The sequence below is a fragment of the Papaver somniferum genome, unplaced genomic scaffold (assembly GCF_003573695.1).
Source record: "Papaver somniferum cultivar HN1 unplaced genomic scaffold, ASM357369v1 unplaced-scaffold_10, whole genome shotgun sequence".
Taxonomy (NCBI): domain Eukaryota; kingdom Viridiplantae; phylum Streptophyta; class Magnoliopsida; order Ranunculales; family Papaveraceae; genus Papaver; species Papaver somniferum.
In genome coordinates, this window is record NW_020618825.1 from 18,118,949 (window position 1) to 18,141,368 (window position 22,420).

The 22,420-nt window shown below is 35.5% G+C and overlaps 2 protein-coding genes, 1 long non-coding RNA gene and 1 pseudogene across 3 annotated transcripts; 3 read left to right on the top strand and 1 right to left on the bottom strand.

The window, feature by feature from the left end:
- Positions 1-279: 279 nt before the first annotated feature.
- On the top strand, positions 280-379 carry LOC113327454 (annotated as a pseudogene).
- A 7,876-nt stretch (positions 380-8,255) lies between these two features.
- On the top strand, positions 8,256-10,209 carry LOC113326625 (UPF0481 protein At3g47200-like). Its single transcript, XM_026574329.1, has 3 exons — positions 8,256-8,578; positions 8,680-9,270; positions 9,350-10,209. Exons 1-3 carry the CDS (start codon positions 8,447-8,449, stop codon positions 10,037-10,039), a joined length of 1,413 nt encoding a protein of 470 aa, XP_026430114.1. The 5' UTR covers positions 8,256-8,446; the 3' UTR covers positions 10,040-10,209.
- Positions 10,210-10,416: 207 nt separating this feature from the next.
- LOC113326486 (F-box/kelch-repeat protein At3g23880-like) lies at positions 10,417-11,589 on the bottom strand. The gene has a single exon (XM_026574208.1). The coding sequence runs from the start codon at positions 11,587-11,589 to the stop codon at positions 10,417-10,419; it is 1,173 nt and encodes a 390-aa protein (XP_026429993.1).
- Positions 11,590-12,824: 1,235 nt separating this feature from the next.
- Positions 12,825-14,701, top strand: LOC113326041. The gene is made up of 2 exons (XR_003348255.1): positions 12,825-13,090; positions 13,217-14,701. It is a non-coding gene; the product is annotated as an uncharacterized LOC113326041 (long non-coding RNA).
- The last annotated feature ends 7,719 nt before the right edge of the window (positions 14,702-22,420 follow it).

A 22,420-nucleotide genomic window follows, 5' to 3' on the forward strand; every position in this document is an offset into this window, starting at 1 on the left:
CACTTCTAAGCTTCTAACCTTTTTGCTATAGCAGCAATTTTGGCATCTGATTCATAGCCTCCTTCTACCCTATTAACGTTTCCTCTACTTAAAAGAATTGTTTTCTGGGGTGCCCTACTATTTTCCCATTGCTGGGTTTTTTCGGCGATTTCATTAAAAAATTCCATCGCCGCATCAACAGTTTGGTTTTCAAATCCACCAGTGCATAGAGACTCAACCATGGTCGTTGTGGAATAATCTAAACCCTCATAAAGGATCTGAACTAGCCTAACCTTTTCTAAACCATGATGAGGACACTGGGATAATAAATCATTGAACCTTTCCAAATACCTATATAAAGATTCTCCCTCTTGTTGTGAAAATGTGCATATTTGCGTCCTAATAGACGATGTTTTGTGCCTAGGGAAAAACTTATTGAAAAAGGCAGATGTAAGTTGTTCATATGTCTCAATTGACTCGGAGTCCAAACTATATAGCCACGACTTGGCCTTATCTTTCAGGGAAAATGGGAATAACCTAAGTTTCAAAGCATCATCTAAGCCTCTAATTCTTAGAGTACTACAAATTTCCTCAAAATCCCTAACATGGTAATAAGGGTTTTCATTTTCTTTCCCTAAAAAGATTGGGAGCATCTGTAAGGTCCCAGGTTTCAGTTCATAGGGTGCCTCCGTTTCAGCTAACTTAATACACGAAGGACGAGTAGTCCTAGTTGGATTCAACAAAGCTTTCAAAGTTGCCATTTCTGGCGCTATCGGAGCAACAGGGATTCTCCTCAGTCAAAGGACGTTCAAAAACAGACTCTTCAAAAGTCGGACTTTCTAGATTAAGGTAATCGAGACGCTTCGAACTACTAGGTTTCTCTTTAACAAATCTACCTAGTGCGTCTCTTTTACGTTCAGGCATACAATAGAATTTTCTAAATTGGAAGGGTAAGCAAACACAGATCAAGGCCGACTCAACCAAATCAAACCTATTGATTTCTAGCAAACAAAAAGCATGATGGCTCCACTTAGATTGTTTCTAGACCAGCTTCTAATCCTTCGAAGAATTCGTTACAATTTAAGCAAACCCCTCTGGAATCAATCCGAGTTAACGTAAGTTGAATAGAGGCGAGGGAAGCTCGGTGGAGCTTTGATACCCAAGGCCTCACCGGTATTACAAGGCGGCGCAGTCACGCATTCAACTTACAGAAACCGTCAAGAACTTCGAAGTATGCTTAAAAGAGTAACCAATATTTTTCGAATGACTTTCCTGTTAAGCTCGTTACCCTATCGGTCTCGTTCTAGTCAAAATTTTAGGCTTAGGTTCGCATAGGTTACGTGTTCCTAAAGCGGGCAAGAAGAGAACGGTGATGAAATCCGAACCCTTATCTTGTATGGACAAGCCTTTCCCTTTACTAGAAAAATAAATGTCCTTATTCAGTCCTCAACATATATGCATACGAAGGAGTCCAGTAACTCGATGACAGGGGATTCACGAGTGTTTAGAATCTTACCTCCCGTTCCAGACGGGGGATGAATCGGTTGTAGTCGACTCGGGCCACTGACTCCGATGTCTAGTGTACGAACCCAAGGTGCAGAGATAATATCGTAATTGTCCTCCTTCTCTGCAAACAGTTTATATTTAAAGTACCCTTCCGTAGGGTAATAAAAAAAATAATGTCCCAAAGTCCAAAAGTACAAAAGTCCAAAAAGTAAAGAAAAATTACAAAAATAATAAACCCTAATATAGTTTTTTTTTAAAATAAAATAAACAAACCCTAAACTAAAATTGTATAAAATAAAATTGTCTTCTTTTCTGTTCTTTTTGCTTTAATCTTTAGCTCCAAGTCTTTATGAAATCACCAAACTCTTTGGCTCAATTTCCTTTATGATCCAGAAACTGTAGACACAAGATAAATACCCAAAAACATAAAAAAGAACAAGAATAAAAAAAAATAAAAAAAAAAAAAAAAAAATCTAAAACCCTAAAAACAAGTCCGCGTCGGCGGCGCCAAAAATTGATGTGTTTTGTAGATAGTGGTAAAAGTGGTTCGATTCTCAGACTTGCGAAGAATACTAATTAGACTTAAATTCTAATATTAAAATAGAAAACTCACTAAAAATTATAGCAAACTCAATCAAAGTTGATATCAATATTAAAAGAACACTGAGGCTAAGATTCCACTATTTTCCAAGTTCAAAGTGATTTAATCCAATATTTATATTCATGCAATTTTTTCGTTCAATTTGATTCTAAACTATTGCAACAAGTAGATTCTCAAAATAACAAGTGTAAATCCGAAGCATAGAACATCAAAAACCTAGGTCCAAGCATGCTCTATCAAAAGAAATAACAATTGCTTAACAAGAATCATTCAAACAATTTTCACTCAAGGCAAAACAATCATAACAATAATTGCGATAAATAAATAAATAAGAATATACCACTTTTTGTTGGAAAAATAACTTCCTCTATCGCCTCAGAAATGGGGTTTAGCTCCTCATATTAATCACTTGCTCAAAATACATGTTTGTTGCTCAAAAGTTGATTAAAAAGAAGAGAAGGTATAAAACAGCGTGTTTGTAACGAATATAATTGTTACGAATCACTGTTACGAAGTACGCTAACACAAAACTGTTGCGAACTCTGAATAATTGTTACAGAAATTGTGACAAACTCATTGAATTTGAAAGAAAAGGCCACGGATTCTGCGACTGTCTCTTACTGCTGTTCTGAGTTATTCTTCTTCCTCTCGCCTGTATCTCTGCATCTTGGTGTTTTTGTGCTCTGTTATGTTCTAAACTTCCCCAAAGTGTACGTAAGTCTTCTATGAGCTATCCCAACTCCTTTTATAGCCCACAGGTCGATAATAACTCAAAATCTTCGCTTTTTTCTTTCTTTCCTTACAACAAAATCCTCGGTATCTTTTTTTTTTTTTTTTTTTTTTTTTTTTTTTTTTTTTTTTTGTGGTACGTCTCTAAAAGAGTTTGATTGGTCCAAACACTTCTAAACCTGGTAGTAAATCCCACAACAGGGTATTCTCTCCCTTTTTACACGTAAACTCCAAAAATAAAACCATATCCGTGACTTTTTCTTCTCCCCTGTTTTCTTTCACGCAACTTCCTTTATCATCCAAACTCTTCCCAAATAGCAGAATATAATCCCAGCCATTAATACACTCTCATAAGTTTCACGTAATTTACCAAGCCAACAAAATAAACCCGATATACTTTCACTTTCCTTGATGGCCTGGTTCGCCTAGATATGCATGGAAACTTGTTTTTCTGCGTATCTAAATCCTATACCATCCATGTTTGACCAGACCAGGCCCAACCAACCCATATCAACAAATAAAATCTGATACAATGTCGTCAAAATCGACCCAGGAAGTTATGCAGAAGTTCGCAGGTGGAAGACATGTTTTCCCGCCAAACTGTGATGAAGATGGGAAGCCCCCTAACCAGAATAGAGTGCCATTATCCATGGGGTGTAAATAGCAGGTATGGGGTGCAAGTAGCGGTGAGGTGCCCCTTATCAACTGAGTGCCCCTTATCCAAACTGAGAGTCTGCATAGTAATTTTCTCCGACGAGCGCAAATACCACTTTTCGAGCCAATTTTTCTACGCATGTTTATTTCTCCAAAAACACCTACAAAGACACAAAAAGCCATAATAAATACAAAATCGAGCACTAACAATATATACAACTGAGATTATATCAGACACAAAAATGTGTCTATCACCACAGGAGGGTCGCAGAGATACAACAACAACAGTTCTTTTTTATCGTTCTTTGTAACAGTGTTTTGCAACAATTATAAACGTTGCAAACACCCGATTTTCATTATTCTCTCCATTTCATCTTTGTAAACAAATTTTGAGCATGAATCAATCTTTTGAGCAAGTTACACAATGATGAGCTAAACCCATCCTATGGGGCAACAGAGGAAGCTATTTCTCCAATGAAATGTGGTAATCTCTATTTTATTTAATTTATGCAATTATTATATTATTATTTGCATTGATAAATAAATAGATAAAATGGTTTTTGTTAAACAATTGTCATTTCAATTGATGGAGCATGCTAGCCTAGGGTTTTGATGTCCCATACTTTCGATTTACAATTATTATTTCTAAAAAATCAACTTTTGCAATATTAAGAATCAATTTGAATGAAGGATTTGCATAATTATAATTAGAGAATATAAATCACTTTGATATTGGTAATTAGTGGAATCCATAGCCCCAGTCTTCTCCATATTTTTCATATCACTTTTATTTAAGTTTTCTATATTTGTTATTTAAAATTAAGTCTAAAATCTGCTTTCACAAGTCTTGAACGAATCTTATTACTACAACAACATTGAAAAACATATCACCCATAAGGTGCAATTTTATGGAGTAAATGTGGTCGTGCCCACCCAACTGAGATTGAATGAGACTTGAGTCAAGGTCAATTCTGAAATGACTCTTTTGTCCCTCATCCCAAAAATCACCGTCTACAATATGGACAAACTCAATACAACTCCAAGAGTTAAACTCAATCAAGAATAGTATCTAGAGTTATATCTCTCTATCTCTCTTGCGGTTAAAACGTTAAAGAATCAAATCTGTGAACCTAATCACAAACAGATTACTTGGACTGTACCAAAGACCAATGTCCAAGAATCAAGCAAGTCGTATCCAATAAACTAGGTCGGATGTACCTACTATGATTGATTAAAGCACAACTTGTGACATTTCAATTATAAAGATAAACAATATAATGCAGAAAAAGAAATAACACGGACACCAGAAGTTTTATTAACGAGGAAACCGCAAATGCATAAAAACCCCGGGACCTAGTCCAGATTAAACACCAAACTGTATTAATCCTCTACAGACACTATCCTACTACCAATTAACTTCAGACTAGAATTAGTTGAGACCTAAAAGGTATCCCAATGATTAAGGTACAGTTACGCTCCATACGCCTCTTGAGTCCTAGCAGGACTCCGTACAAATGATTCCCTTAGCTGACGTCACACCAACTAAGAGTTGATTCAAATCAATTGAAGACTTTAAACCAAATCTGCCTCCCACAGATTAAGCCTATATATGATTTCCTTTTACAATCAAAGATCATAGGTGATGCAAATCGATAGCAATAGACAAAGTCTAGCTAACCTCAAAATCCGGAAGTATGCAACCCGAAGTGCAACCTAGATTATTATTCACCTCATAAGTATAAAACTTGTGGAATCAACAAAGTTTGAGACGAAGAGAACTTTGATGATTTTTATCTATCTTGATCGAGAGCAGCTCAACAATCGATCAAGATCAGGATACTCGAGTTATCAAGGAAAGATAACTGAACCTAGCTTCAGGAATCCCTATGAAGTCTTTGTAGTTGCTAAAACCTAAAATGGTTAGGAAAAGGACGACTCTAGTTACAACTAGGACACACCAAAGTAGTGTCGGGATTCAAAGATTCAAGTTGCTTGAAGTTCCCCTTTTATAAACGTTCAAAGCATAAGTTGCTTTAGGTTTAAGATAAGATAGCTTTGGAACCAAGCAAACAGTATCCACCGTTAGATGAATCTTTGAATCTGATTTACATAAAAAAGATATACACTTTGGTTATGTGAAACCGTAACCTAACCATGTACAAAGACTATGTTCAAGGTGGTTAGCCGAAGCTAGCCGATTTGAACTTAAATAGCTTAATATTCATTTTCATGAACACTTAAGACATTAACCTTGAGTCACAATCATGTGATCAAATAAGTCTAGTATTTTTAGAGAAATAATAAAATGTTAATTATCTCTTAGAAATAATTTTATCGCACTTGAAGATAATCAACATGGTTAAGAAATGCACAAAGTACAAATACCATAACAGTTCGTGACTCAGGTCAGTCAGAGTACATGTACCGGTTTGTAAACATTTAACCAAACCAAGTTCCGGAGTTAACAGGACTATTTAGGTATGCGTACTGGTTTGGAAGCTTAAGACTATGACCGGTTCCAGAGTCTACAAAACTATTTTGGTTTGTGTACTGGTATGGATACTAAACCGAGTTCGGGAACACAGAACTATTTTGGTACGTCTACCGGTTGGGATACTAATCCCAGTTCCGTGACCACAATTCCTAAACGGTTTGCATACAAGTATGCGTACCGATCCGGTTTACGAGTTGAACAGATTTTTCACATGATATATATAAGAATATGCGTACCACAAATCTGCAGGTCGATATATAGCTACTTCACTTTGTGTACGAGTACATGTAATACGGGTTCAGACTTATAACAATTTTCTCAGTTTGTAAGACTGATAATACTTTCTTGTATCCAAATTTATAGTAGTTCTATATTTCTCTCTAAATCGATTCGAAACATTCCCGAATAACATCAGTGACACATATCACTGTTCCAGGCTATTTTCGAACGATAAAACTTGAATCATGATTTTGATTCCGAACACTAAATTTTCCTTAACCGAAATTCATCAAGTATGAAAAAATATTCATTAAGCTTAGCCATTATATCTCGAGAACTAATTATCAAGATAAACTTGACTCGAAATTCTTGTCTATGCATAATAGTCTAATTAGTTATGCGACATCGTCTTAATGATAGAAAAGTGAATATAACTTGAGAAATAGGTGGTTCAATCTTCACTTACCTTTTGTTGATGAAGTTCTCCAAAAGCTTCGGTTGATCTTCTCCTTCAAACGGTATTATACAATGATGACTACCGTGATCCACTGTTTCGCCTTCAAACAGTAGAACTAAATTTTAATTGTAGACTAGAAATCAAGATATAGTTTTAATAACTAAATTTGACAACAAGTTTAAGATAGCAACACTTGTGAGTTCGACCGAGTAATGCTTTAACAGTACCGGGCATGGGTGATACCAAATCCACAGAGTTTACCCGTTGCTCACTCCTATCTTGTTGGAATGAGCCTATGCCCATAGCCCATGCCACGTACATTTATGGTTGAAACTTTCCTCTATGGTTAAATTTATATCAACTTTTACCCGGTCAGTATGCAAATAGCAGTAGGAACTTTATAATGTAGAATCAAGTAGAAATTTCCCCTGCATCTTATTTATTTTTATGTTATGGGCTCCAAATCCCATTTTGACATACTTCTTATCCTTGTATATTTGAACTAGGGTGAACATGGGTCGGTATGGACCGGTTTTTAGCTCATCCGCACCCAATCCAATTAATTACAAATTTTAAATTTTGCATCCGTATCCAATCCAACATCCAATGGATGCACGGATGAACGGATTGGGTACGGATAATCCAATGAATTATTTTTGTTAAAATTGATAATGAAAAAATAAAACCGACATAGACGACTTCTTATAGAACCTACACATTTTGAATACGTATATAAGTATAAAAGTGTCATGGACAACACTCCAAGCAAACACCTCAAGAATTCTTGAACTATGTATATATTTTCTAAAAACTATATTAACGGCAACGCCCTTAACCTAACGGTTATGGATGTCCAACGGATTTTCATGGTTACATCCGGATCCAATCCTTTATCCGTTGGATTTGAAAAATCCCATCCGCATCCAAGGCAAGGCGCGGACGGTTTGGGTATCCATCCGCAAAAATACGATTGGTCCGATTAAATCCGTGAAATGCGCTGAAAATTCAGAGCACATACTTTGGCACCTTTCCCGTTCACAGACCAAACGGCAAAAGGACCCGTTGGGGGTGTCAGAGCCAGAAGAAGTTTAGATAGGAAAACATGAATTTGAAACCACAAAAATCATGCATGTTTCCCTGGACCACACCCCTTAGTCCTGAGACCTGGCTACTGGACAACCATATGCATGTCCACTTACATAGTTACAATACATATAACACATAGGTTGTGACTGTTGAGTGGACAAAAATGATTATGAAGGAGTACTATTCATCTGCCATGCGGTAAAAGGGCTACTGATTATATCTTGTTATGAAGATGTCGGTTGGGTGTTTGAAAACAAGGTGTAAATATTGATCGTTAAAGAGTACGGTTATTGTATAATTAATCTGTAAAAAGTGAAGAAAAGAAATTCATGTGAACTCCTGACTTTTTTGTTTAAATTTTTTGTCATTCTTATCCGTTAGAGATAACATTATGTCGGTCGCACGCACACGTCAAGTCAATCGCTAGAAACATTGGTCATTCTCACACTATTTCTTATTATAATAAGATCCAAACATAATAAATTTGAAAAATTGAATATATATATATATTTGGCGATATCGTCTGAGAAATTAGTGTTAGGATGCCTATGTCAACGGATACTCCCCTGGAGAATTAGGTGTGTCGGTAACTAATTGTCTTATTGCTCTTAATGCGCATGCCTTAGCTACAAAGAAAAAAAGCATTCATTCCCCCATTTAATTTATTGGTGGCCAAGCTGTACACACATTTCATTTTGTTAATATTTCTCTAGATTCTAGAATGGGTTTTTCTGTAAGAAGATTTGGTAGCAGCAGAAAGAAGCAGTATTTACTACACAAGCAGAGACTCTGTGATTTGGAAAAAGAAAAAAAATCTAATCCTAAACTCCAACAAGAAGAACAACAAAAAAAGGTAGTATTTTTTTTTTTTGTTTTTGTTTTTTCCTTTCTCTGTTTTCTCTATCCTCTATTATCATGTAAGTTTTGATGGGGTAAATTTATAATTGAATTTAGGTGGTGGAAGAACAAGAAGAAGAAGAGACATGGTCATCAATATTAGACATCAACTTAGAAGAAGAAGATCCATACAAAGAGTTAGAAGTTATAATACAAGAGAAGCAACAACCCATATTCAAGTTACCTTCATCACTCAAAATGGTAAATGTGAAAGCTTATGAGCCACAAGTGGTGTCAATAGGTCCATACCACAATGGTAAACCACACTTGATGCCCATGGAAATTCATAAGAAAAGAGCACTGGTTCACTTTGTCAAGAGATCGGGCGTCCCCCTCCAAACATATATCACTGAACTAATGAAAGTTGTCGATGAACTTAAGCTATCGTACGCGCAACTAGACCAGGAATGGATCCATGATGACCAAAAATTCGTTGAGCTCATGATAGTTGATGGATGCTTCCTTCTCGAATTCCTGGCTGTTGGAACCAAGGTCTCTATTGATGATTACGCTCGTAGTGATCCCATGTTTAGCTTTCATGGGAAAACAGTCAACTATGATTCTACCATCAAAGACTTGCTCACAGTGGAGAACCAATTGCCATATCTTGTTCTTACCACGTTGTTGTCTGTTGCACGCCCACAAGAGGTAAGGACCGATTGACTCAATAGAAAATGGAAGGATGAAAGACGTCTAAATTATAATGTTCTTGTACATATGAATGCAGGATGCCCATGAGACAATATCTCATATGATGTTGTGCCACAATGAAGGTCCACGACGTCACATTCTAGATCGTTATGCGGAGAGGGTACTTGAGGCACCAGATTTGGAGATAGGACTGAAGTTGCTTACTGGGTACTCAGCATCCGAGCTTTACTACCAATTCGGTATCCGATTCAAAAAGGTTAGTGGCTACAAGAATATCAGGTTCGACTACAAACAAGCAGTCCTCCTTCTTCCTCCCGTCATGATTCACGATGACCACCAAAACCCATTTCTCAACATGAGAGCATTCGAGGTTTGGGTGAGCAAAGATTTGAAATTTCATTCTTTCATTTACCTTATCAAAACTCTTGTCAAGTCGGTGAAGGATGTTATGTTGCTTAGATACCAAGGGATTATAGTTGGTCCACTAGACCAACAAGCTGTTCTTAAGTCGATTCAAGTCTTTACCAAAGACATAGGGATGTTCAATGTTGATTCTGAACCTATTGTAGCTCTTAATGATATGAACGAGTACTGCAAACAAGGAACTGTTGTCGTTTGGAGAATGTGTAGGATTTGGATTTCAAACCTGTACGAGAATTACTTTAGTAATCCATGGACTATTATCTCGCTAGTGGCAGCAGCTTTTCTCATGGCACTAACCATGGCCCAGACCTACTACACAATCATCTCCTACAAGTCGGGGTAACTAAGAACGATTAAGATGGGTATGCATTCTTGTTTTATTTTCTGGTTGACAAAGGTGCACTGTACATTTGAAAAGTCTAGTACTGACATTTTCATGGTATTCTCATAATATCATTAAATTATCAGGTTACTACTAATAATTGCTCTAGATAATCATCATATGAACTATCATTGTGCTCTTGTTATACTCATGCTTATGCACTGTTTAACGCTGAAAACCGATTATTCAAAACTTTGATCCAAACAAAGAAAAAATAAATAATGCAAAGTATAATGAACAGCAGGAAGTTTGGAAATTAAAGAACAAAGAACTATATGTCTACGTTACTTGCCTCGGAAATCTATTGTCAGGTACTGCTGCTGAACCATATGCATGCATCAAACTGAAATAAGGCTTTCCTTGTACACATCAGTTTTTGTCAAACGTATGCCTTCACCGAAACCCCAATCCTCAATTTCACCAGTAACAAAATTGTACAGTTTCGTATCGTTAAATACAGAAATAAAACTAAATTGTCTGGAAATCGCCATTGGCACCCAACAGTCATATTCACAGGCAGTGCTAAATTTATGAAGCATAGTCCACGAGTAGTTCTCGTCGTTGGCAATGAAATCATTCAATACCCATACTTTAAATGTCTTTACACAAGTTGGTCCCCTACAACGATTTGATTCCTTAATGCAAACAAGTTTATCTCTTATTGAATCTAGTTGGATCACATCAGTCGACCAAGTATCGCAATCATCATTGGGAACTGGTATTGGTCTGAACACCTCTTTGTTAAAATCAAATGAAACAATTGTTTGGTATTTACCTATACAGTAGTAACAACCATTCAAGTATCTGCCTTGTTTGCTCCCATCAAGTACACAAGATTGTGGACTAATGAAATTCGAATCTATCCGCTTCCAGGAATTAGTACTTCGTTTGTATACTTGAATTTCCGGAGAAGTATAATTAGGCGCATCGACAAAAAAATTAACACATAGCACCTTGTAATCACTGGTTATGGCATCAAAACCAAAGGCAACAAAACGTGTCCCGGATCTTTGCCCTAAAGGTTGCGGGAGAAGCTTGCTTTTCCTTGTAGCAGGGTTGCAAAGAACAATGCCCTTCCTAACATTTTGATGATGATAAAAACAAAGTACTCCGTGACAAGAACCTGCCAAGGTTAAATCTGCCATGGATGCGGAAGAATTTGCTAAACAAGGTATGATTCCTAGTCCTAGATTGGCATGCCCGTTTAGGCTGCTTTCACCAGAAACAATAAGGAATTGACGAAGTCCGGTGGCCGCCCTATCAATGTCAGAACAATAATGTGCAAGTCTATGATCTAAGTACTCAAAGACAAAGGTGCCTAGATTGGTGTTATTAGAATTCTCCATATTCACACGATGGCGACGGATGAAATCAGAAGTTTTGATTAATGCATACCATGATTTACCAACAGACTTGAATCGCAACAAAGATTTCACAGGTAGCCTTACCAAAATCTCAAAGATTATATCTTCTGGCATGCAAACAGTAAGGTAGCGAGTTTTGCTCGCCATCAATGGAGTGATAATGGTGAATAGAGAAAACCTAAACCTAAAACGAAATATAATAAAGAAGTCTGATATTAAGTAGTCTATTGAGCCGGTACATTGAGTTGGGACTCCCGTTGACCGTTGTTGGCTGCAGACAAGTTTGACAATATGAGTTGACCTGTTTACCCCTAAACATCTCGTTCGTGAAAAGGTTACCACTTAAAAAAGCGGCCACTCAAGATTGCTTTTTTATTTTTTTACTCGGGAGATTTTCTTTACAAGTAAAATTATTAATTAATTAATAATATGATTTTAGATAAATTTTCTTTGTTGTGGTTAAAAATCGAAGAAAGCTCTGTTCTGAGAACTTCTGGCCCCACCAATATATATTACAGCCAATAGGAATTGTTGGTTTTTTCCTAGCAACAATTTTTTTGTTATTTTTGACACCGGGTTTTCTCTTCTCTTCTTTTATTAACCACAAAAGATATACTTAGAACCTTTTTTTCAACCCTAATTCTATTTTAGAATCGCGTTTTTCCTCTGCCTCCTCTCATTCTTATCCCTCTGTTCCTGATTGTTCATCGTTTATTTATTTTTCAAATTATTATTGTTTGTTTTGTTTTGTTTTTGCAGGTATGATTTTTTGCTGAATAGAATAAATAACCAAACGCAGTTCTCTATCTGCTGGTGATGAATGCCTTTCCTTTTCTACATACCCTAATTCTCAACGTATTAATTATATTCTCTTTCTCTTTTTTTTGTCGCTGTTTCTTTTTAGTTCTCAATGTTTAAATTCATGTTTTAATTTAATCTCAATTTCATTCAATCAAAGAGGAACTTTTGCTACCTCAATTTCTTTTACAGGTAAAAGATGATGAACAGAAGAAGAGAACCTAAAATCATGGAAAGAAAATCTTGAAATTAAGAAGGGAAAATTGGGAAACTGCCCCAATTTGGACTGCAATCTTGGAAAACTGCCCCAACGTTAAAAAAAGTTGGAAAACTGCCCCACTGTTAGAAATCTCAGTTAACTCCGCGTGTGCGAGTTCTCACGTGCCAAAAAAGACAAAAATACCCCGAACCGCTAAGACAAAAAAAGTTGGAAAACTGACTGGCACTACAATTTCATCTCGATTGAACTCGAAATTCGGGGTATTTTTGTCTTTTTTGGCACGTGAGAACTCGCACACGCGGAGTTAACTGAGATTTCTAACAGTGGGGCAGTTTTCCAACTTTTTTTAACGTTGGGGCAGTTTTCCAAGATTACAGTCCAAATTGGGGCAGTTTCCCAATTTTCCCAAATCCGAGTGATGATATAGTAATGCATCCTGGAGATATCGAATTCAAGGTTTACATTTTCATCCCCTTTAAAATATAGTTTCCTTCTCTTCGTTATCATCATCTTCTTTTAGTAGAAAAACTACAAGGTGATAATGGTTTTATTTTTAGAAGTGCAAAGGGGAATTAGAAGAAACAACGAGAAAAAAGAGAGGATACAGGATAAAAGGTTACAGCCTTACAGGTGCGGTTTTGCAATTAAAGGTTTATCAGTTCTAAGCATGTGTGAGTTAGGGTTTGTTACTTTTCTCAGTTTATTTTGATTTTTAGTTTTTTTACTTATTCAAAACCTGTTTTTTTGGGTTTGCAGGTTCGGGCATATGGACTACTTGACTAACGGATATTATGCTTTGATTCCATTTCTTTTTGATTTCTTACTTTTACTTAGTCAACCTTTTTTGGCTTATGAATTGCTGACTAACAAATATTATAATTTCTCTAAGTTGAACTGGTGACAATAGACATTTTAATTTCTTTGCATGCCACTGCAGAGACAGATTTGGAGATAAAAACTTTTGCATCTAATGTACTGCTGCTGGCAGATTCTAATATTATGAGGTTGTATTGGATTTTTATGCACGTTGGTAAGTTTATAGCGTGTAATACCCGTAATCTGCATAAACAAAATGTAACCAACTCTCTGCCTAGGTTTAGGTAAGGTGTGTTTTTCACAAAACCCTTCTCTTTGCAAGTACATTATCAAATATCCTTCTCTCTCTAAAGGTGATTAAGAGCTGAATTGACAAGGTTTTCGGTGGAAAATTAGGAACTCCAGATTATGTTGTACTTAGTAACTTCGGTTTTTCTGTTTTGTGTTCTATACTTTTGAAAATACTGCAGCTCAAATTAAGGTATCTAAGATCTTATGTGGTTTCTACACTAGATATCGTCATACACCATGATACTTTTACAAATGAGTCAAAATTTTGTATTATCTAACCTCAACGGATTTGCTGTTTTTGTTTGAATAACTGTTGTCTTTATGATATAGTGTTATTGTTTGGATTTTGTGCTCTCTCTTAATTGAGAATCGCCACAAGTGAAGAAACAATAATGAAGTTTTGATCTCCATCTGAATCTGTAGGGATTCACCAAATTCAGGTTTTAGTTCATAAAATGGTTTTTTCATATTCGATGCTCGCATTGTGTAATCCTTATCTTAGGTTGCGAAGAAAAAACAAAGTGAACATATCAAGCTTCCAGAGTGTGCGTAGATGGATGAGTTACGTCTTTGGTTTTTTGGGCTATAGGCTTTTTAAACTTTTTCTTTATGGATTCTTATGGATCTATGACCCTAAATATTAATTACTACACTTTGATGCATTCCTGCATACAAACCATTCGTAGATGGTTCTATATTTTAGTTGCATTTATGTTGTTTACTATATTATTTTTGAGCATTTATTCAGTTCGATGGTTCTAACCGATAAAAAGACAACAACAGGGAAACCACATTCATGGGATTTTCAACGCATGTGCAAAGAGAGGCTAAGAAATCAAAATGTGATCCTACTAAAGAACTGAAGGATGGCCCCATACATACGGGAGGTTACAAGCCTGTGTTAGGCGGCAAGAGGTTGTACTTCACTTCTTTCAATAATGTCAAAGTTGCAACCGGAGATAACTGGAGTTCCAAGGTACAAAGAAAAATTCAGTTACACAAACGAAGAATGAACTAAAATTGAAATCCTCTAGAAAAAAGAGTGACAACAAAGTGGTAGTCCAATGAATTCTATTAACGTTAGATTTGATTATTCTAAGTTAATTTCATTAGTCACAGTTTTTAATTCTTGCATACTGCGTTCAATATTATTATCTTTTAGCATACGATTTTAGGTACCCATTTTTTTCTTCCATGCTTCATATATTGTATTCCAAAAATTACAATAGCAACGAAACATATTTTTCTCTGTAAAATATTTAGGCTCGTACAGAGCACGGGCGCAACGATCAATCCTCGATAGAGATTTTTAACCAAATAAAAAAATCAGAATCAAATAATTTCCTTAGAGAATTAGTTGGAATATTGTCAGCTTCTTTGGATAATAGATGAGCGGTATTATTTTCTTTTCTTGGAACATGATTATATTTCCTTAAACGTCCAATAAGGATCATGCACAATATTGATGTATAGCTGCACATGTATATGCACGTGGTTTTACCTCTTTATTGATGCAATAGGATTTACCTTTTTTTTTTCTTCTCGAAGGGAACAATATTTCTTTTGGACTTGATTAAAAAATAAAAACTTATTTGTCATCCTTCAGATATATCAATCATGAAAAACATGAAAATAATCAAAAGATTATGCTTCATTGTATCAAATACATGGATTACAAAGAAAAATCGGATGATGGCAGAGGAATAACTTGAGATTTAGTAGAGCTCTTTCCTTTAATAAGATTTAAGTGTCCCAATCAGGAGTAATTTGCGCAAAATACCGCTACCACAATCAATTTCGGTATCCATTGTTCTTCACATACATGTAAAATCATGTCATGCTGAATTAGATGGCCTTGGATGAAATATCTAAGACGATTGATACAATAAATTGAATTACCTTGAATGCTACGTGATTCTTCTTTGCAGCATTGAAGAAGTAATCTAAATGGAATATAAGAGTCATTAGAGAATAAAATAAATACATACCAGGAAATATAATGTTGTTTTAATTATAAAAATTTGTTACCCATGGTCTTATTGGGAGAAATTGGGAAGCGCTCATGTGTGAGTAATCTGCTGTGTGCTCTATTCTCTTTTTTCTTTTAATATAACCTTCTCTTCGAAACAAAAAATTTATAAAAATGATTAATTTATTTAATTGTATATACACATATAATTACAATTAGTTGTGTTCATACTAGACTAGAAGTTCCGTGAAGATCAGACCAAATATAGCAGATTTGAGACGCAAGAGAATATTTCTTAAGAATCAAGAAAAAAAAAATGGTTATAAGAGTTTTTGCAGAGAGAAAGGGGAAGGAGAGTCGGAACTTCTGATGTGTCATAGTTATTATTTTTGGCAACGCATTTAATTATACAGTGGGTAACATTAATAAATTATAGGAACCCGATGCCATTATAGTACAATACATTCTGTGACATTAATAAATTATGAAGAAGCAAATATCAGTAGTATATTCAATAAAATTAATAAATTATAAGAAACCAATATCGTTGTTGTATAATAATAAAATTGTTCGATTCGGTGATAAATACTACTAGTGATATGAGTTCGGAATTTTTATTTATTTCTTGTCTCGATATAGCCCTTTTTTTTTGACTCGAAAATTTTTGTGGAATAAATAACACATGTAATGAATATGTTTAGTGAATTCTCATTGACCCTAACCATTGTTACTGGCCAAGGGGATTAGGGTTTGACTTTCTATGTTCTACAATTTCGTTGATTCTCATAGCACCACTGTCTAGTGGTGCCGAATCTTCTTCCACGGCTACGTTTCCTCCTCTTTCATCTACTCCCTTCTTATGGTGGAGGAAACCCTAATGTTGATTTTGGTGAAATTGGATCTGGTACTGACAACGGTTCTTGGGTAGAGATGGCTTCCAAAGCTACTAGTGAACAACAAATGAAACACGAGGAATTGGGTTATCGAGCTCCTCAAATGCTTATTGGTAAGATGGCTATGGTTGTTTTCTTTTGTGGTTGTGGGTGCTTTTGTTGGGTGTAGATTGACTTATTATTTTGTGAAGAATTCTCTTATGCATATTTGGAGACTTAAAGGTGAGATCCATATGACTCTTCAAAGTGAAGGGACTTTTTTCTTCGAATTTAATAATGATCAAGATAGGCAAGCTTTTCTTGAACGAGGTCATGTTTATATTTCTAACAGATTATTTCTAATTAGACCATGGTCTCCTTTGGTTGAACAAATTGTGGAGGATTTGAAAATTGTACCTGTATGGTTCACACTGAAGAAAATTCCCATGTTTATGTGGAACCAAAAAGGCATTGGCATTTATGATAGATAAGAAGACTTATGAGAGATCCAGAATGAACTTTGCTAGAGTGTGTGTAGAGATAGATACTTCTTGTTAATTCCATACTGAAATACCTGTGGTTATTGATGGAAAAAAAGCTTTTAAAGTTCAGGTGGAATGCCATGGAAACCACCAAAATGTGGTGGATGTAAAATCTTTGGGCATATTGAAGCTAAATTCCCTAAGATCCAGCACTGTGCGGAGGTGACTAAGAAAATCCAAGCAAGAAGTAAGCCTCAAAGAAGTGAATGGGTTGTTAAATCTACTAAGAAGGCTACCAATGTGGAAGCTCAGTCAAATCTTGTGGAAGGAGTAGTTTAGGATATTTTAGAGGATAATTATGAGAGAGGGGAAAGAGATATCATGGTGAATGATGTTTCTCCTAATGTGGAAGAATTGGCTAATGGTTCCAGAAAGAGATTGTTTTAACGACTCAGAAAAAAAAATGTTGAGCCTATATCCATGGGTTCTAAAAATCTTGATAGACTTTCAGGTAGTCAACCAGTTATACGGACTAAAAATACTTTTGAGGTTCTAATGGAGGTTACAACTGCAATAGAGGAGGTTGAGCAGAATATGGGAGTTTCTAGTGTTAATACTAAGGCAAATATTGATCCCAATCTGGATAAGGATCAGAGTTCTTTTTCAGTTATTGGAGGGAATACTGCTAGGACTCATTATCCTAAGAAGAATCAAGCATCTAATAGTGTTAAAAATATTCATCAAAGGGGGTCAGATTTTAAGAAATCTGCTAGAGGTAGGAAGGCTAAACCTCTAGTTGATAATGAAGTTCAAAATTTGGTATTGGAATATAAGAGGATTGAATGATCATCTTAAACAAGTAGAATTTAAGAACTTTATTAGGACTAATAATATTTACATTGTAGGTATTTTAGAGACTCATGTTCAGGGTCATAATAAGGATATAATAGAAGGTCTATTAGGCCTGATTGGATTTTTGTGGATAATTATTTGAATAATGACTATGGTAGAATTTGGATTGGATGGAATCCTCTAGAGGTGTAGGTTTCTGTTATTCCAACTTCTGATAAATTGGTTTCGGTGGAGGAGACTACTAGCAAGAATTTGAAGTTTATGGTTTGTTTTGTTTATGGTAGTAATGAAGCAAGGGTTATACATCAACTGTAGTGTGACATTAAGGGGTACACTGAGACTAGTACCTTCGCTTTATTAGTTGTTGGAGATTCTAACTCTATCTTATTTCCTCATGAAAAAGTGGGTGGTAATTTGACTCCACATAATTATCTTGATTTTTGGAACTGCACTCAAGACGAGAGTCATATTTTTTATTTTGGTTTTTCTAGATCTCTTTATACTTGGAAGAATGGTCATACTGATTATAGCATAATCTTGTCTAAGTTGGTTAGAGACCTTATCAACATGGAACGGATTAGTGATTTCCCTGATTCCAAGGCTTATTTTTAGAAGCTGGTAGTTCTGATCATTCTCCAGTTTTGGTCTCCATTTTTGAGGATAAACATCACGGTCCCCCCCCTCCCCTTTCAAGTTCTCCAATTTCATGACTCAGGAAGATGACTTTTTGAAGCTAGTTCGAAGTACTTGGTCTGGTCCTGTTAGAGGTAATCCTATGTTTTGTTTTCGTTACAAAAGTGAATAGAGTTAAAGCTGTTATTATTCAGTGGAAGAAGGAAATATTTAGGAATTTGTCTTCTCAAGTTGAAGTTGCTAGGGTTGAGCTTGGGGATATTTAGAAGCATATACAATCTCGCCCTCTTTGTGTAAAGTCAGCTATTAATGAGAAAGTTGCTACTTAGCATTTTACTAAGGTAACTAGATATAAAGAATCCATAGCTAAACAAAAATCTAGAGTTAAATGGATGGGTCTTGGTGACTCTAGCACTCTTTCTTTCCATAACTCGTTGAAAGAGACATACTCTAGAAATAACATTCTTACTTTGTTATCTAAATATAATGTGATGTTACAAGAAGATGTTGATATTGCGTCAGAATGCATTGATTTTTATTCTTTCCTTGTTGATGATGCATCTAGTCCTTTTGTTGAAGATGTTGATATTTTCCAGGATATTCAGTTTGATAATATCCTTAAGGATGAAGACAGAGGTAATCTTGTTAAACCAATAACCAGATATGAAGTTGTTGATGTCTTATCTTCTATTGGTTCTAGCAAGAGTTTAGGTCCAGATGTTTGTCTAGACGGTTCTTCAAATTTTATTGGAGTATTGTTGGTGATGATTTCACTGCATCTATTAAGAATTTCTTCAAGAGTGCTAAGATGCTTATAGAGGTAAATCGTACTTTCTTGACTCTTGTTGCTAAGAGAGCTAATCCTAATTATATATTGTATTTTAGGCCTATAGCTTGTTTCAATGTCTTGTATAAATGTTGATCAAGATAATTTCTTTAAGAATGATGCATGTGATAGGTAATTTGATTAATGTAAATCAATTTTCTTTCATATCTGGGAGATATATTCAAGACAACGTTTTATTGGCTCATGAGATCTTAAGGAATTACCACAGAACTAATGGCACACCTATATGTGCTCTGAAAATTGATTTTAATAAAGGCCTATGATACTGTTAGTTGAAGGTTAATTATTATTTCTCTTGAGAAGTTTGTGTTCCCTCCTTTATTCATTGAATGGATTCAGTATTGTATTTCTACTGCAAGATTCCCAATTATGATAAATGGATCCTCAGTGTCTCCTTAGGCTAAGTCCAATGGTATTCTAATCTAGCATCTAGGTTGAAAGTCCATGTTAGCTAAGACAACCTCCTAAGTCCTATGGTACTTATAATCTAGCATATTAGACATGCTGAATCATTCAGCAAAAAGTAGATCTAGGAAGATGCACTGAATCATTCAGCGAAAAGTATATTTAGGTTGCGCTGAAACATTCAGAACAACCATCTCAGCCGTTAGATCAAAAAATAAATCTAGATGCGCTGAACCATTCCATGAAAAGGTGATTTTTATTGCGCTGAACCATTCATCGCAACTATCTCGCTACTAGTTCACATGCGAGCAATTGCTAGGAGAGAGAACTTTTGTAATAGGAAACACTTTTTTTTTTGAACTACAACACTTTTTGGCTAATCTGGACCATGGGACTTGGTCTTATCTGTTTTTCATGGTGATGGAGATTTTTATTGTATTTCTTAAACAACAAGTGAATTCTAGTGAATTAGGTATTCATTCTAAATGTTATTAGCCATCTATTAATCATTTATGTTTTGCTGATGACGTGTTAGTTTTTTTCAAATGAGATTTGGGATCTGCTTCTTCTTTGCATACGACTATCAACAAATTTAGTGCTTGTACTGAGTTGGAGGTGAGTCAAGAGAAAACTTTCCCGTTTCATTCTCCTATTAATATGGTGAACTTGCAGAACATTATTTATTTTTTTGGTTGTGTGGTTCGCGATATTACTGTACGATATCTTGGTATGCCTTTATTGTGTTCTAGACTTTATTTCCAGAACTGTATTCATCTTATTGACAAGGTCACTAATCGGGTTAAATCTTGGAAGTCTGAATCTCTTACTTATGGTGGTCGATTGCTTCTTATTAAGAGTATGCTAAATGGTATGGTTTTTTATTGGATTTCCCGTTTTATTCTACCTAAGAAAGTAACCAAGTGTTTTAATTCCATATTTAAACGTTTCTTGTGGGGTGGTGCCGATCTGGAGAAGAAGACTAACTGTCCTATTAGTTGGCAGCAGATTTGCTCTTTTTACAAAGAATAAGGTTTAACTATTAGAGATTTACAGACTACATTGCTGCTAATATGAGACATGTTTGGGAGCTAGTTTATGGTAAAAAACTCTCTTTGGAATCAATGGCTGAAAGCTAACTTGACCAAGGATAAATTTTTCTGGATTATGAAGTTTCCTCAAGATGCCTCTTGGAGTTGGAGGAATATTCTTGGACAGAGGGAGGAGGTTGCTAAATTCTTAAAAATTAATATTGGAAATGGGGCTGAAACTTCATTTATATCTGGTAATTGTCATCCCAATGGAAGATTAGTGGATTGGGTTCCTTGTGAAATCATTAACTCTGTGTTTCTTGGCAGGGATTGCAGAGTATCTGAATATATTGAGAATGATGAATGGAAAATGACATATACTAATGTCCTGTTCACAGCTGAAATTGTTTGTGAGATCAAGTTTGTTTGTGTTGACTCTGGAGAGGATGATCAGGTTATTTGGATTCCAAGTTCTTCTAGGAAGTATACTTTTAAAGATACTTATAAATCCCTTTATAGTTCTCTTTGTTGCCCTGAGTGGATGGTTTGGTATTGTTTGAATTGCATATACTTAAGCATTCACTTATCACTTGGGTGGTTCTCAATCACATACTTAAAACTAAAGCCATACTTATTCAGTGGGGTATGGAGGTCTCTCCTACATGTGTTTTATGTAATCAGAGTGTGGAAGATGAGGATCATATCTCTTTGCAATGTCCTTTCTCATCTAAGATATGTCAGGGATTGCTAATTAAGCTAGGTTATGTGACTGGTCAAAGGGCTTACTGAAAGAAGGAGATTAGGATTGTGGGACAACCTGTTATTACTTCTATTAGAAAGCTCATTTTTAACAATTTTTTCTATCACATTTGGAGAGAGAAATGCCCGAATTTTCAGCTAGCAGAACAATTCTACTAATCAGGGGAGTGGGATGATCATTTAAGATGTGAAATTAAAATTGGTTGCGCAAAACATTAGGGTCGAAGATAATCCTCAAAACAGACACTTCCTTTCTCTCTGAAATGTTTCTTGCTTATATCAAATTAGGGTGGAGTTGCGATGTATTTGGCTAAGACCTAAAGGTGATACTGTTATGATTAATACAGATGGATCAATGTGTGATGGTTTTGGTGGTTATGGGGATATAATTAGAAACAACCCTGGAGTTTGTCTTTGTGCTGTTGCAGGGTTTTGCATAGCCATTTCTGTCCTTGGACATGAGTTGCAAGGTGTTGTAGCTGGTATGAAGGCGGCTATCTTCATGGGTTTTAGAAGGGTTCACTTTGGTGAAGGCTGTGGTTCTTCTGAATAGCAGTGATTCTACTCTTTTCTAGAATGTGAGATATATCTGGAGGCAGATTATCATATTAAGAAAGAAGTTTAAATGGATTCAATTGGAGCACATCTATCGTGATATTAATTAATAGAGCTGCTGATTGGTTGGCAGGTATTTATCTGCCTTCTTCTTTTGGGGTGTTGGATTGGGAGATCTTAGGAGATGAATTTGCAAGAGGATAGTAGTCAAAAAGTTTACTATAGGATGTAGCTTATTAGTGTTGCGAGCTAGTTTGTTTTGTTTGCTTTTCTTTATTTTCTTTTTGCTGGTGGGCAGGGGGGACTTTAATCCCTGCTAATCCTATCAAGATTAGAAAGAAGAAAACACATGTAACAAGTGGATACGTATGAAATTCAATATACCTAAATGAAAATTAATTTTCCAATGATCTTCTATTGATTCTATAGTATAAACTATTATATGTATGTT